Below are 16,401 nucleotides of genomic sequence, written 5' to 3' on the forward strand. Positions count from 1 at the left end.
TTGTTACAGAATGAGAGAGAGAAAGGGAGTAGTTACAGAATTGGGGGAAGAGAGAGAGAGAGAAAGGGAGTTGTTACAGAATGGGGGGGAGAGAGAGAAAGAGAGTTGTTACAGAATGGGAAAGAAAGAGAGAAAGGGAGTTGTTACAGAATGGGTGAAAGAAAGAGAGAAAGTGAGTTGTTACAGAATGGGGGAGAGAAAGAGAGAAAGGGAGTTGTTACAGAATGAGAGAGAGCGAGAGAGAGAAAGGGAGTTGTTACAGAATGGGGGGGGGGAGCGAAAGGGAGAAAGGGAGTTGTTACAGAATGGGAGAGAGAGCGAAAGGGAGTTGTTACAGAATGAGAGTGAGCGAGAGCGAAAGGGAGTTGTTACAGAATGAGAGAGAGTGAGAGAGAAAGGGAGTTGTTACCGAATGAAGGAGAGCGAGAGAGAAAGGGAGTTGTTACAGAATGAGAGAGAGAGAGAGAGAGAGAGAGAGCGAGCGAGAGAGAGAGAAAGGGAGTTGTTACAGAATGGGAGAGAGAGAGAAAGGGAGTTGTTACAGAATGAGAGAGAGAAAGGGAGTAGTTACAGAATTGGGGGAAGAGAGAGAGAGAGAGAGAGAAAGGGAGTTGTTACAGAATGGGGGAGAGAGAGAGAAAGAGAGTTGTTACAGAATGGGAAAGAAAGAGAGAAAGGGAGTTGTTACAGAATGAGAGAGAGCGAGAGAGCGAAAGGGAGTTGTTACAGAATGAGAGAGCGAGAGAGCGAAAGGGAGTTGTTACAGAATGGGTGGGGGGGGGAAAAGAGAAAGGGAGTTGTTAAAGAATGGGAGAGAGAGAGAGAGAAAGGGAGTAGTTACAGAATGAGAGAGAGAAGGGGAGTTGTTACAGAATGGGGGGGAGAAAGAGAGAAAGGGAGTTGTTACAGAATGGGGGAGAGAGAGAGAAAGGGAGTTGTTACTGAATGATGGGGAGAGAGAGAGAGATGGGGAGTTGTTACAGAATGGGGGAGAGAGAGATAGAGAGAAAGGGAGTTGTTACAAAATGGGGGAGAGAGAGAGAGTGAAGGGGAGTTGTTACAGAATGGGGGGAGAGAGAGAGAAAGGGAGTTGTTACAGAATGGGGGAGAGAGAGAGAAAGGGAGTTGTTACAGAATGAGAGAGAGAAGGGGAGTTGTTACAGAATGGGGGAGAGAGAGAGAAAGGGAGTTGTTACAGAATGGGGGGAGAGAGAGAGAAAGGGAGTTGTTACAGAATGGGGGAGAGAGAGAGAGAAAAGGAGTTGTTACAGAATGGGGGGAGAGAGAGAGAAAGGGAGTTGTTACAGAATGGGGGAGAGAGAGAGAGAAGGGGAGTTGTTACAGAATGGGGGAGAGAGAGAGAAAGGGAGTTGTTACAGAATGGGGGAGAGAGAGAGAGAAAGGGAGTTGTTACAGAATGGGGGGAGAGAGAGAGAAAGGGAGTTGTTACAGAATGGGGGAGAGAGAGAAAGGGAGTTGTTACAGAATGGGGGGGAGAGAGAGAAAGGGAGTTGGGTACAGAATGAGAGAGAGAGAGAAAGGGAGTTGTTACAGAATGGGGGAGAGAGAGAGAGAGAGAAAGGGAGTTGTTACAGAATGGGGGAGAGAGAGAGAGAAAGGGAGTTGGTACAGCTGTTAGGGCTGACGGTCATCTATGTGGATACGTTGCTAAGCAACACCCAACACTAACGAAGCTGGGGTAGATAACTGGTTGATAACACAACTGGGGGAGCGGTGTGTGTGTGGACTGAATGGGTACCTTTATAGAGAAACAGTGAATGGAACCCTCCATAGGAGAGAGACCTGAAAGGGTTACATCTGAGAGACTGGGCCTCACTCGAGTACGTGACCCCTTCCAGGCACGCACGAGAGACACACACACACGCACACACGCACAGATCTTCACACTTCATCAAAAAATAATGAACCCACGACCAGACCAGAGAGTGGTGCTTAAACATCATTTTTTTAATCAACATTTTTCCAAAGCAGGAATGTACTAGTTTTTTCCTCCCTTTAGAGGTGTGTTGGAGGAGAGAAAGAGAGGAGGAGGAGGAGGTCATAGTGACGGGAGGGATGGGGGGAGCGGAAAGGAGAAGGTGGACACAAACCCATCTCACACAGTGGTGTCCCAATACAAAAAGTCTCAAGACATCACATACAAGAGCCAGCCGGCTCTCTGTCGCCTCGACCTGCTGGCTATTGGGACAAGGAAACACACTCACACACACACCAACAGAGGGGTGGGGTGGGGGGGGGGGCGTTTTCACAAAACAAGAAACCTCTCTTTTTGAAATGAGCATCCATGAGAAAAAATCCAACACATTGAAAACAGTCAAAAGCAAACAGTGAAAGAGAGAGAGACAACCTTTTAGTAAAACACCGACTGACATGACAACAAAAAAGCCCAAGCTTCGAGTCCCGGAGGGAGATTCTCCTCAGTGAAAAAAAAGAGGAGAGGAGGATGAAGAGGGAGAGGAGAGAGAGAGAAGGAACCATTTTGAGAATGAGCAGCATTCGGATTCCACACTTGGATTCCACAACTCCACAAAGTCCAGGAAGTTTATCCAAGTGTTTATGTTCATGGCAGCAGCCATCTTTGTCAAATACTGTCATTTAGAGTGTCAGAGGATTTCAGAACTCAGAGAGCGTTTGTAGTTTGGCTTTGAGCGTGTTTTTGAAGGTATACAGTATTCCTGGTGGTCGTGTGTTTGTACAGGAGACAAGACAGACTCCCACATACATAAATACCAAGATCCTGATGCACACATGTACAGAAATTGGGGTGAAACTTTTACCCTAATTAGTCAACTTCTCCGTAACACTTTCTAAGTTCAAAAAGCATAATGGGAACAGATTACACAACATACAAATGATGTGAAATAGAGAGAAGGTGTAGTAGTAATAAAACAAAGTTGAAAGCGATATTTCAAATAAAGCTTTTTGAGCAGGTGAATAAAACACACATTGAGTGAAGCTTTGGGAACAAACATCCACCTGTTGAGCATGAGGGATATTTCAAAGCATGGCACGGCACCTATTGTCTGCTATTTTGTTTGCGTATGTGTGCATTTGCAGGTTGTCGCGCCTGTTTAAAACACGTCATGGGTCTAACACTCAACGATACTAAGTAGCAGCTCGCCGATACAGCACAACTTAACACAAGAAAGCTTTGCCTTCGAAAAAGGGTGTGAAAACGAATTAACCAGGCTAAGAGAATGGCAGGAACTGGTTCCAGAAAAACACCCATACAAACACAGTCTTGTATAACTAACCTTGTGGGAAGACACAATTCAGTCCCATTCAAAACCTTATTTTCCCTAACCCCTAACCTTACCCCCAAAACCTAACCATAACCCTAGAACTAACCCTAACAATAATTCTAACCTTAACAAATAGCATTTGACCTTGCGGGGACCAACAAAATGTCCCCAGTCGGTCAAATGTTTACTTGTTTACTATTCTTGCGGGGACTTCTGGTCCCCACGAGTATAGCTAAACACGTACACACACGCACAAAAACAGGGCGCACACACCCTCTTTTAATCCTTCTGTCACACACAGAGGTGTGTATCAAAGCCAGGACTGTGTCAGAAATAGGGAGCAGCATGGGAGCAATCAGTGTGTGTGTGTGGCAGAGAGAGGGATGCAAAGAGAGCCAGACAGAGAGTGTGTGTGTGTGGCAGAGAGAGGGATGCAGAGAGAGCCAGACAGAGAGAGTGTGTGTGTGTGGCAGAGAGAGGGATGCAGAGAGAGCCAGACAGAGAGTGTGTGTGTGTGTGGCAGAGAGAGGGATGCAGAGAGAGCCAGACAGAGAGTGTGTGTGTGTGTGGCAGAGAGAGGGATGCAGAGAGAGCCAGACAGAGAGAGTGTGTGTGTGTGGCAGAGAGAGGGATGCAGAGAGAGCCAGACAGAGAGAGTGTGTGTGAAATTGGCGTAGACATGTACGGCATGTATGTGTGTGCGTGTTATGACAGTGAAAGAGAATGTGAGAGGGCTCAGTGTGTCTGTGTCGATATAATCAGTGTAGAGTGTGTCTGATACATAAAGCTGTTTAAGGGGGAAATCGGGAGAATTTGAAACGTGCCATTTCCCTTCGGAGAAAAGAGAATTGTCTGTTATCTTGAATGTGTGTGTGTGTGTGTGTGTTTTAGATGAAATCTCTCCTCCTTATTCCACAGTGAGGTTTCCCCCTGAAATCCATTTCAGCTGTGTGTCTGTTCCTTTCCTCCGTCCTCCCAGGGTCCTTCACTCCTTCTCAGCACTCCATTAAAGGAAAGGCTCCTCTCTTCCGCCACAGTCAATGTTTCACTCTCTCTATCCTTCCCAGGGATTCTTCTCTCTCTCTCGTCGCTCAATTCACCTCCCATCCCCTCACTTCTTCCATCTCTTCTCGCGCTCTTTCTTTTCTTTAGTGTGCAATTCCTTCTTCAGTCTTTTCTCTCTTTTAAAAAAAAAAACAAAAGTTCCACATTCAGTCGCTCTTTCTCTTTTCCCCCTAGACAGCGACTCCGGTTCCCGCTCTTTCTTTTCATTCTATTTCATTTCATTTGGAACCCGCCCTCGTTGCTTTTCCTCGTGTTCAAAAGCGTTTGAAAAAAACTTTCATAGATGGTTTCTACCTCAACAACTTCCACAAACGAGGTCTAAACTTCAAAACTACAGCATAGTACAAGAACTATAAAAATATACATAGGGGGAGGCCCAGAGGGGGGAGGGAGGCGATGAGAGAGGGAGAGAGGGAGGCGATGAGAGAGGGAGAGAGGGAGGCGATGAGAGAGGGAGAGAGGGAGGCGATGAGAGAGGGAGAGAGGGAGAGAGAAACGACCTTAGTTCGCCAAGGAAAGAAAAACAAAGAGATTCAATTAATTTACAACTCAAAGGGGAAGGAAACAGGGTCAGGTTTCTAAATAGCAAACAAGAAAGCACAGGATAAAAAAGATCTAGCAGTATAACAGAAGTGTTGTTTTACAAGTGGAGGAATCAAAATAAAAAACTATTTAAAAAAACAAGACGTCTAGAAATGATTGACTGGATATTCATATATAATCTGTAAGTGTTGCTAGCGATAAAAAAAAAAACTCACCTTTTATATTCACTCACTTTTTTGTGTTTTGGTTTTTAAGACAAGTCTAAAGACACGCGAACACACACATTCGCTCGCATGTAGCGTATACACAGATTAACACACACACACACACACACACACACTGTACTAAAGCACACTAACTGCACACACACGTCTGTGCAACAGCAGTGTCAGAATTATTATCCTAGTCTCCCACACACGCACACACACACACACACACACACACACACACACGTTATTAAAATATACAAGATTCTGAATGTCACTAAGACTCGATTGGTCTGACCGATTGATCACGTGACCCCAGCCCAGCTTTCTGATTGGGTGAGAGTCAGAGGCCCCTGGTCCAATGAGAAACCATACACACACAAACAAACTAGGATCCTATTTGTGAGTTATAACATCAAGGGCCACAGTTAGCCTCAGGGTCCAATCAGGAGGCAGGTAGGTCTGATACAGGACAGGAGCATTAGAGAAATACAGAGATCTCAGGATGTGGTTGGTCAGTGGGTTTCCTAGGGGTCAGAGTCCCAGAAGTCCAAGTTGTGGCGGTACTAGTGTGTGTTCTCTCACACTAGCTTGGTGTGCATGTTCTCACACACTTATCCTCATGGTGTATAGGGAGGGGACTTTTCTCTTCAGCTCTGGTGGGTGGGGGGGGGGGGGGGGGTTGATTCATGGTGAGAAAAAAAGAAAAGAAGTGGGCCCCAGAGTCTCTTGCCAGTCCTGTCCTCTTTTAAGGGGCCGGTGGGGACTATATACTAAACCCTCCATACTTAGCTTAGTGACACAGTCGAGTGAAGAGTGGTGGGCGTACGGATGGCCTCTTCAGTTAGCTAGATGCACACACCTGTGGCTGGACTGGGGTTGGATAGGGAAGTTCAGATACTGTATAAGGGACTGAAGGTCTTGGTGGTTTTGGAGGGTAAGTCAGTGATGGATTACTGTAGGTAGGTTTTACGTGGTACTGTACTATATAGGACAGGGTATATTGTAGGTGGGCTGTAGGTGGTACTGTACTGTACAGGACAGGGTAAGATGGTAGTTGGTAGTACTGTAGGTTGTCATGGCAACTGCCCTCATACTTTGTAGTAGATGTTTGCTGGACTCTGGGGGGGCATCTCCTGGACGATGTAGACGGGGTGACCGTAGTCCCCGCTCACCTTCTCGTAGTGAGGGCAGTACGCCGAGTCCGAAGCCCGCAGCGGGATGATGATGTCACTGGGTTCCGAGCCGTTGTTGTTACCACCCCCATGGCCGCCGCCGTGCCCGCCGCCATGCCTCTTGGGGCTGGTGAGGGAGGAGAGTGACAGGGGCGGGTGGTGGGACTCTGAGTGCTTGGCGTGTCGCCGCCGGTAACACACCACGCAGATCACCGCGGTGACCAGGAGGAGGAAGGCGGAGCCCCCTGCAGCACCGGCGATGACGGCCACGTTGGAGGGGGGGAGGGGTCCATTCTCGCCCCCTGCGCCTCCTGAATCCCCGGCGCCATCGCTAGGAACTCTGGGATGGGTGACGTTACCAGCACCACCTGTAGAATGACACAAAAAAAATCAGATTTTTATAACCTTATAAAAGACAAATACAATGTAATGTAACTTTACCTTTAAACAAGTCAACATTCACAAGGCCGCAGGGCCAGATGGATTACCAGGACGTGTACTCAGAGCGTGCGCTGACCAACTGGCAAGTGTCTTCACTGACATTTTCAACATATCACTGTCTGAGTCTGTAATACCAACATGTTTCAAACAGACCACCGTAGTCCCTGTGCCCAAGAACACCAAGGTAACCTGCCTAGATGACTACCAACCCGTAGCACTCACGTCAGTAGCCACAAAGTGCTTTGAAAGGCTGGTCATGGCTCACATCAACACCATCATCCCGGAAAACCCTAGACCCTCTCCAATTTGCATACCGCCCCAACAGATCCAGATGACACAATCTCAATCGTACTCCACACTGCCCTTTCCCACCTGGACAAAATGAACTACAGTTCAGGGTTCAACACCATAGTGCCCACAAAGCTCATCACTAAGCTAAGGACCCTGGAACTAAACACCTCCCTCTGCAACTGGATCCTGGACTTCACATCGATGGGGCTGTAGTGGAGCAGGTCAAGAGTTTCAAGTTCCTTGGTGTCCACATCACCAATAACCTATCATGGTCCAAACACACCAAAAAAGTCATGAAGAGGGCACGGCAATGCCTTTTCCCCCTCAGGAGAAAAAATTTGGCAAGGGTCTCCAGATCCTCAAAAAGATTTACAGCTGCACCATCGAGAGCATCCTGACCGGTTGCATCACCGCCTGGTATGGCAACTGCCTGGCCTCTGACCGTAAGGCGCTACAGAGTGTAGTGCGAATGGCCCAGTACATCACTGGGGCCAAACTTCCTGCCATCCAGGACCTATATACTAGGCGGTGTCAGAGGAAGGCCCCAAAAGTTGTCAGACTCCAGTCACACAAGTCACCTAAATGTACATATTACCTCGACTAACTTTTAGCTCCGCACGTTGACTCGGTACCGGTACCCCCTGTATATAGTCTCTTTATTGTTATTTTATTGTGTTACTTTTTTATTTATTTTTTACTTAATTTCATTTAGTAAATATTTTCTCAACTCTATTTTCTTAGAACTGCATTATGGGTTAAGGGCTTGTAAAGTAAGCATTTTGCGGTAAGGTCTACAGCTGTTCTACCCGGAGCACGTTGACAAATACAATTTGATTTGATTTAACAGACTTTGACGGGTATACAAGAAATGACACTGTACCTCTCATAGGCAATTCTGAAACCTTAAACCAACATTCTGCCTTGTCTTCTTTAGGGTGCAACCTCTTCTATATACACAGTACATATTACGCGCCAGGAAACATATCTGTACGACACCAAGGTGACTAACCGTCTTCCTGTAGTTACAGTGGCAGAAACATCCCAACAGGAATGGATCTGAGAGGGTTTGGAATGCTCAAGTGCGCCTGTGGAGACCGACTGAGACGCCGTGGCTCTGGCTAGAAGCTACACCCATCCACAGTGAGGGGATCAAGGCGGCACACTTCATCCCTTAAGCCTAACAACGTTGTTTATGTTGCATTGGCGCGTGCCCACATAAAGGAGTCAGAACAGTTGGGTGGTTTGGACGCCATCCTAAACGCCACCCCACTCTCCATTTAGTGCACTGTATAGGGAATAGGGTGCCATATGGCTTTGGTAAAAAGTAGTGCACTTTATAGGGAATAGGGTGCCATATGGCTTTGGTAATAAAAAAAGTAGTGCACTATACAGGGAATCGGGTGCCATTTGGGGCACAATCTGGGTCTCTAAAGCTAGAGACCACACAGTGATGCTGCCTGGTTGGAACCTGGTCCCAATCGCATGGTCCGACCGCATGGCAGGTCATAGCCCAGCAGGTGTTTGTTGGGTTTGGGACCGCCTGCGAGGAATGGTCGTGTTGACCGTGCAAACGTTGGCGGTGGTAGCGGTTAGGGCGGTAATGCGAGGCGCGGTCGTGGGATTGGGTTATTATTATCCTTGGCACATTTCCCCCCTCGTTTTCTCTCCCTCTCTTCCCCGTCTTCCTTCCTCGCTCCGTGGCTCTCCCACTCTCTGGGTTTTTGTGGACATAATGACTTCCCTTGCTCTGTGCCTCCCCCTCCTCACCCCCTACCATGCATGCAGGACTGACTGATTGTCTAGCTGACTGACAAAACACTAATACCAGACGCCAATTCCGCTCTCCGCCTCTCGCGTTCTTCCCTCCATCCCTCTCTCATTCCCTCCGTCCCCCCAACATCTCTCCCTCGCTCCATCTCCTCCTCCTCCTTTCACCAGCTCTGTCTATTATCATCCTTTTCCCTTGTTCTCTCTACCTCCCTTCCATCTCTCACTCCCCACTCTCTCTCTCTCTCTCTCTCCTATTCAACAGTACTCTCCATACCTCTTGCTTCTCCTCTGTCGGTTTTCGGCTCCTTCAACAGTGAAGCCTTTTCCCTTCCCTTCCTCTCTCCCCCCTCCTTTTTTCTGTCTCCTTTGCTCTCGTGTCTCTCGCCCTCTGCTTTCTTCATCTCTCATCAGTTCTCTCATATCCACTTCACATTAGAGAGTAGAGATGGCCTGTATGGCCATGTCCCAAATGGCACCGTATTCCCTATATAGTGCACTACTTTGGACCAGGCCCCTTAGGACTCTGGTCAGAACGTAGTGCACTTTAATAGGGAATATGGTGCCATTTGGGACAGTCTGTATGTGGTTGGGAGAGACAGAACCAGCCAGCATACAAAGACCAGGTCAACAAGTTCCCTGCCATGAGACAACATCCCTCCCTCCTCTCCTCTATCCTTTCATCGTCCTCTTCTTTCCTCACTCCTCCCCTCCCCTCCTCCCCTTTCCTCTACTCTTCTGTCTTTCCCTGTCCTGTCCTCTCTCCCTCTCCTCTCTCACTACTCAGATTTATCATTCTCCTCTCCTCTCTCTTCTTCTCTTCCTTCTCTCCGCGGACCAACAGAAACCAGGCCGCCCAAACTAATGACAATAATAACTCCTTCAAATGGCGCCCCTGGTCTCCCCCCCCCCCCCACCACTCCCTGGGCAGCTATTAGAGCCGTCGTTCCTCGCCTGCGGCACTTAGCTCTGAGGGGAGGAGAAGAGGGGATGGACAGAGAGGGAGAGGGATGAGAGAGATAGAGGGATGGATTTAAATAGAGAGATCCCACAGATGTCGCCGGCTTGTATCCTCCATCTGTCGTTTTCTTTCCGTCCCTCGTTCTCTGTCACTTCTTTCTTTCTTTACTCACTCATTCACTTGCTTTTTTTTGTCATTTCGGACTGGTTGTGGTATACTCTATCCTCCTGGTGGTGTAAGTGTGTAAGCTCCTCCACACCCCTCTTACCTGTATTTCTGGTGTTGGTACGGCCCGCACTTTGGTCTGGTTTGGCAGGTTTCGGGGGCAGTCCATATGGGTCTGAGGGGGAAAAAAACAGGGTGGTACAACGGTCAAGATAACACATCCCATCAACATGAAAACAACCTCAAAACAGGCCCACTGACTACACATAGACTCTGTCTGAGCTATAAAAAAAACAGATCTCTGAGGCCCATTCAATGAAACTAAATATTGATCGTCTTCCAATGTCATTTTCTAAAACAGCTCTCCAACTATATAAAAAAATGGGATACTTGAAGGGTTTCCATTTGTAAAAGTACCACAGTGAATATAAAACTGCAAACAAAACCGTCTCTACACCCTCCCACCTGCCAGACAGGGAACGGCCCCACTGTCATGCTAGGCTGCGGCCCCCAAAAACGGCACCGTATGCCCTTCCTAGTGCACTTCCCTACGGACCCCGATCAAACGTTGTGCACTATAAAGGGAATAGCGTGCCATTTGGGGTGGCCCTAATATCCTCTCGCTGGGGCTATGACAGAGTGCCGTATAGATTTACCGAGAGGGACATAATAGACAGCCCTGTTATGCTGTGAACGCAGAGACTGTACAATGTGTACACACACACACACACACACACACACTCTCTCTCTATGTGCTGAGCTATAATTCTACACTAACTGACATTTACGGAGGTCCATACACAGTGGCAGGTATTATTGGTTCGACAGGCCCTCTGAAGACAGACAGCCAATCAGAACTTGGCATGAGGGGTGTTTGGATCAATAGGACTGCTGGGGCTTGTGAGTGCTGTGTGCATTTGAGGGTGTGTGTGGGTGTTGTGTGTGTGTGAGAGCTTGTGTGTATTATTATCCTTGTGGGTAATCCTCACAAGTCCCCAGAAGTAAAACAAGGATCATTCTCCCTCGTGGGGACATTTCCTACATCCCCATGAGGAGAAAGGCTATTTTAGGCTACGGGGTTAGAATTAGGGTTAGAATTAAGGTTGGGGGTTATGTTTAGGAGTTGGGGTTAAGGTGAGGGTTAAGGTGAGGGTTAAGGTGAGGGTTAAGGTGAGGGTTAAGGTGAGGGTTAAGGTTAGGGAAAATAGGACCTGTAATGGAAAGCAATTGTAGGTCTCCACAAGGATAGTAAAACATAAAGTGTGTGTGTGTGTGTGTGTGGGTGTGTGTGTGTGTGTGCGCCTGTGTGTGTTTCAGAGCTGAGCGGCGCTCCAAATCTCATCAGAGATCTCTATGAGGCGGCACACCGTGTGTTTAGATGACAAACAGAGCAGAGGTGACCTTTCAAACCCACAACAGATAACACAGGGAGGGGGGGGGGGGGGGGATAAAGGAGCTATTGGATGGGGAGAAAGAGGATGAATGAGGTAGAAAGAGAGAGAGTGAAGAAGACGGAGACAGGTAGGGAGAGAAAGAGAGGGCGCAAGAAAAATGGGAGACAGACAGAGAGAGGGGCGGGGAGGGCAAGAGAGAAAGGAAGATGAGTAAGAGAGGAGTGAGCAAGAGAGAGAGGGATTAGAAAGGTGAGAGAGGGAGAGGGACATGAAAGGTGAGAGAGAGAGAGAGGGACATGAAAGGTGGACCTGCAAATTAGTGTGAAACCCAAGAGAACAGAGGTGAGGAGGACGAGAGAGAGGAAGGGAGGGAATCAATGATGGCGGTTTTCATTCAAGCAGCAACGAAAGAAAGAGAGCGGGAGAAAAGAGAGATATAGGGAGTGCTATTCTTCTCCCCTGGGTGGGCTGAGGAGAATGATGGAGACACAGTAGCACCACTTCCCTCTCAGGAGAACAGCTTCCACATCAACACACAGAAAGAATAACTTTCACAACAACACACAGAGAAGGGAGCTTGTACAACAACACACAGAGAGAAGAGTGCTTCCACAACAACACAGAGAGAAGAGAGCTTGTACAACAACACACAGGAGAGAGCTTGTACAACAACACACAGAGAAGAGAGCTTGTACAACAACACACAGAGAGAAGAGAGCTTGTACAACAACACACAGAGAGAAGAGTACTTCCACAACAACACACAGAGAAGAGAGCTTGTACAACAACACACAGAGAAGAGAGCTTTCACAACAACACACAGAGAAGAGAGCTTGTACAACAACACACAGAGAAGAGAGCTTCCACAACAACACACAGAGAAGAGAGCTTCCACAACAACACACAGAGAGAAGAGAGCTTTCACAACAACACACAGAGAGAAGAGAGCTTTCACAACAACACACATAGAGAAGAGGATTTCACAACAGAAAGAGCTTGCACATCAACACACAGAAAGAATAACTTTCACAACAACACACAGAGAGAAGAGAGCTTGCACAATAACACAGATAAAAGGGCTTTCACAACAACACACAGAAAGAAGAGAGCTTTCACAACAACACACAGAAAGAAGGGCTTTCACTACAACACACATACTGAAGAGAGCTTTCACAGCAACACACAGAGAGAAGAGCTTTCACAGCAACACACAGAGAAAAGGGCTTTCACAACAACACACAGAAAGAAGAGCTTCCACAACAACACACAGAGAAGAGGATTTCACAACAACACACAGAGAAGAGAGCTTCCACAACAACACACAGAGAGAAGCACTTTCACAACAACACACAGAGAGAAGCGCTTTCACAACAACACACAGAGAGAATAGCTTTCACAACAACACACAGAGAGAAGCGCTTTCACAACAACACACAGAGAGAATAGCTCTCACAACAACACACAGAGAGAATAGCTTTCACAACAACACACAGAGAGAAGAGCTTTCACAACAACACACAGAGAGAAGCGCTTTCACAACAACACACAGAGAGAAGAGCTTTCACAACAACACACAGAGAGAAGAGCTTTCACAACAACACACAGAGAGAAGCGCTTTCACAACAACACACAGAGAGAAGAGCTTTCACAACAACACATAGAGAGAAGAGCTTTCACAACAACACACAGAGCTGATAACACTGTTGGGGAGGGAGAGAGGATTATATTATGAGGAGCATGGAATGGGGAGTATGTGTGAGTGTCTGTGCATAGAATGGGGTACAGGAATGGCGGATGGAGGGGTGAGGTGTTCAATGAAAATGCCAATGTGAGTAAAACATGTTACAATCAATATTTTTTTGTGTGTGGCATGTGTGTGTGTGTGTGTGTACGTAGATTTTGGCAGACTACTGTATGTACAGTGGGGCAAAAAAGCATTTAGTCAGCCACCAATTGTGCAAGTTCTCCCACTTAAAAAGATGAGAGGCCTGTGTTTTCATCATAGGTACACTTCATGACAGACAAAATGAGAAAATAAATCCAGAAAATCACATTGTAGGATTTTTAATTCAATAATTTGCAAATTATGGTGAAAAATAAGTATTTGGTCACCTACAAACAAGCAAGATTTCTGGCTCTCACAGACCTGTAACTTCTTCTTTAAGAGGCTCCTCAGTGGGAGAACTTGCACAATTGGTGGCTGACTAAATACTTTTTTGCCCCATTGTATTTGTGTGTTTGCAGTCAAAATATGTGTATGTAAGAGAAAACGTGTGACTTCCATCTAAAACATTGACCCCTCCAGCAGCAGTCATTTGCAGGATCAGTGGTGTTTAACACCAGTGACCGTTTACTCTACTGTATACATACAAAATTATTAGCAGAGTCATTGGTGTTTAACACCATAGAGACTGTTTACTCTACTGTATACATACAAAGTCATTAGCAGAGTCATTGGTGTTTAACACCATAGAGACTGTTTACTCTACTGTATACATACAAAGTCATTAGCAGAGTCATTGGTGTTTAACACCATAGAGACTGTTTACTCTACTGTATACATACAAAGTCATTAGCAGAGTCATTGGTGTTTAACACCATAGAGACTGCTTACTCTACTGTATACATACAAAGTCATTATCAGGGTCAGTGGTGTTTAAGCCCAGAATGAGCAGCCTACTCCTTACTGTATGTCTGGGCATAGACAGCCAGTAGCAGAGAGTCGTGGTGTTTAGTGTGTTAGTGAGTGAAGTCAACAGGGCTCATTAGAGCCATGTGATCCTGGCTGCTCCTTTCCTCCAGCTTGCTGCCTCTAATCAACACTAATACACTTAGAGTACACTGTCAGTGTGTGTGAGAGTGAGAGTGTGAGAGAGAGAGAGAGAGAGAGAGAGAGAGAGAGAGAGAGAGAGAGAGAGAGAGAGAGAGAGAGAGAGAGAGAGAGAATGATGAATGAGTGTTTATTTCAGGTGTGTCTCAGTACTCACTCTGTCCCACTTTGAGGATCACCTTCATGCCCTGCGTGGCACACACTCCTCCCCTCATACTCTCCAGGCCCTGGCGCGTCCCATCTGACGTGGCTGAAGGGGGAAACACAGAACAACTTATCAGGCTGACTGTCTAACACACACACACACGAAACTCACCCTCACGGGTGAAACACACACAAACTCACACACACTCCCTTTCACAATGCCTCCCATTCTACCAAGCCAGTGGATGAGTGACATTTGCAGGCGTGGTGACTAAACTCGCACACAGAAGCTGTGAAATGTCATAGTCCTTCAAGATGTGAGGCTTTTAATGAGTCCTAATGTCTCATTTAGTGCCTAGCGACTGAGCTCTGTGGACTCAATGACTAACACATGAATTAACTCCAATAAACTGCCCTTGATATAGAAGTCCACTTTTGACTGGACAAACACGCTGGAGAAGAGAGAGAGAGATAAAGTATTATTATTATTGAGGAGACAATGATTATCTCATTGAGAATTCAGGATTCATTATACAATTATAAAAGAGAGAAAGAGAAATTTGCTCCTGTGTAATTAAACAGTATCATGTTACGATTTAGCCGATGCTTTTATCCAAAGGGACGTGTAGCTTAGCGCATTTAGTAAATTGGGTCCATGAGGGATTCGAACCCATATACCCAGGTGTTGCAAGCACCATGCTCTTATCCATGCCATCTTAGCTACCAGAGCTAGGGCATGCACAATATAATCGGTGAGAGTATCGGAATCGGCCGATATTAGCTCAAAAATGGCAACATGGGCATCGGCCCGATGTCTAGTTTAACGCCGATGTGCATACCTATATAGCGTAGGTAGATGACGTGCATACCTATATAACGTAGGTAGATGACGTGCATACCTATATAACGTAGGTAGATGACGTGCATACCTATATAACGTAGGTAGATGACGTGCATACGTATATAACGTAGGTAGATGACGTGCATACCTATATAACGTAGGTAAATGACGTGCATACCTATATAACGTAGGTAGATGACGTGCATACCTATATAACGTAGGTAAATGACGTGCATACCTATATAACATAGGCACATGACGTAAGGACGCCACGGAAAATACAGCGCTACACAGAACAACATCAGAAAAATACTAAGCACTACACTTCCAACAACTAAACAAGTTCCAGTCAAGCAGTCATTTGAGAGAGAAAGAACATTTCGGGGAGACAACTCAAAAAAGGCGAAATCCATTTAACAAAATCCATTGATAGCGAAATCCATTGATAATGGAATTCATTGCCCTTGACAATCAACCGTTCTCTGTCGTGGATGATGTTGGCTTTCGCAGACTGGTCGAGCACCGGTACACACCACCAAGTAGGCGCTATTTTTCAGATGTTGCCCTACCGGAGTTACACACTATTGTTGTTGAAACATCCGTGAGCTACTTGCATCACTGCTATTAGCTTCACGACTGACATTTGGACCAGCGATGTCAGCCCCATGAGCATGCCGAGTCTGACAGCACAGTGGGTCGATTTCCTACTGAGGAAAGCAGCATTGCGTGCTGAAGAATGTGCTGGTTCTCATACCACTGCTGCCATTTCAATGGCATTTGAGAACATGTTTGAAACATGAACACACTCCTAGCGCCATTCGAAGAACTGACTGGAGAAATAAGCTCATCAACTGCGTCTGCAGCAGACGTGATGATACCCTCTGTCATGGCATTGAAACACCTGCTCAACAAAACTGCTGACACGGACCGTGGGGTTAAAACTTGAAAAAGTCCTCTACTAGAGGCTGTGAACAAGCCATTCGGTGTTATTCTCTCGGAGGCTCTTTACTGTGTCGCCACCATGCTCGATGCTAGATACAAGGACCGCTACTTCGACGCAGACAAGAAACAGGGTTTACGTGAAATGTTACAGACACAGCTGGACAAGATGGAAACGGACACGGCGACAGCGCCCACCGAGGAAGAGAGGCCACGGACAGACGGAGCTGAAACTGCTTGACATGTAATGATGAAATCCTGGTTGAGACTGAAACGACTGAACAACGAAACAGCACAGCAAGCAAGTGAAAGAAATAGGTTTTGATGATGATTTACTATGTAAATGCCAACAAAATTACTTTTTGGTCAGTGTGGT

At 46.6% G+C, this 16,401-nt stretch overlaps 1 protein-coding gene across 1 annotated transcript in view; it reads right to left on the minus strand.

Annotated features, from left to right (window-relative positions):
• Positions 1-1,947: 1,947 nt before the first annotated feature.
• The window catches only part of LOC110500514 (ephrin-B3), a 108,592-nt gene continuing 94,138 nt past the window's right edge, over positions 1,948-16,401 (minus strand). The window contains exons 3-5 of the mRNA XM_090214598.1: positions 14,259-14,351; positions 9,981-10,052; positions 1,948-6,620 (exon numbers count right to left, since the gene is read on the minus strand). Coding sequence (XP_090070724.1) covers positions 6,169-6,620; positions 9,981-10,052; positions 14,259-14,351 — 617 coding nt within the window. The 3' untranslated portion in view covers positions 1,948-6,168. The remainder of the gene's footprint in view (positions 6,621-9,980; positions 10,053-14,258; positions 14,352-16,401) is intronic.

This window comes from Oncorhynchus mykiss, chromosome 21 (genome assembly GCF_057628025.1).
Source record: "Oncorhynchus mykiss isolate SJ-2025 chromosome 21, ASM5762802v1, whole genome shotgun sequence".
Taxonomy (NCBI): Eukaryota; Metazoa; Chordata; class Actinopteri; order Salmoniformes; family Salmonidae; genus Oncorhynchus; species Oncorhynchus mykiss.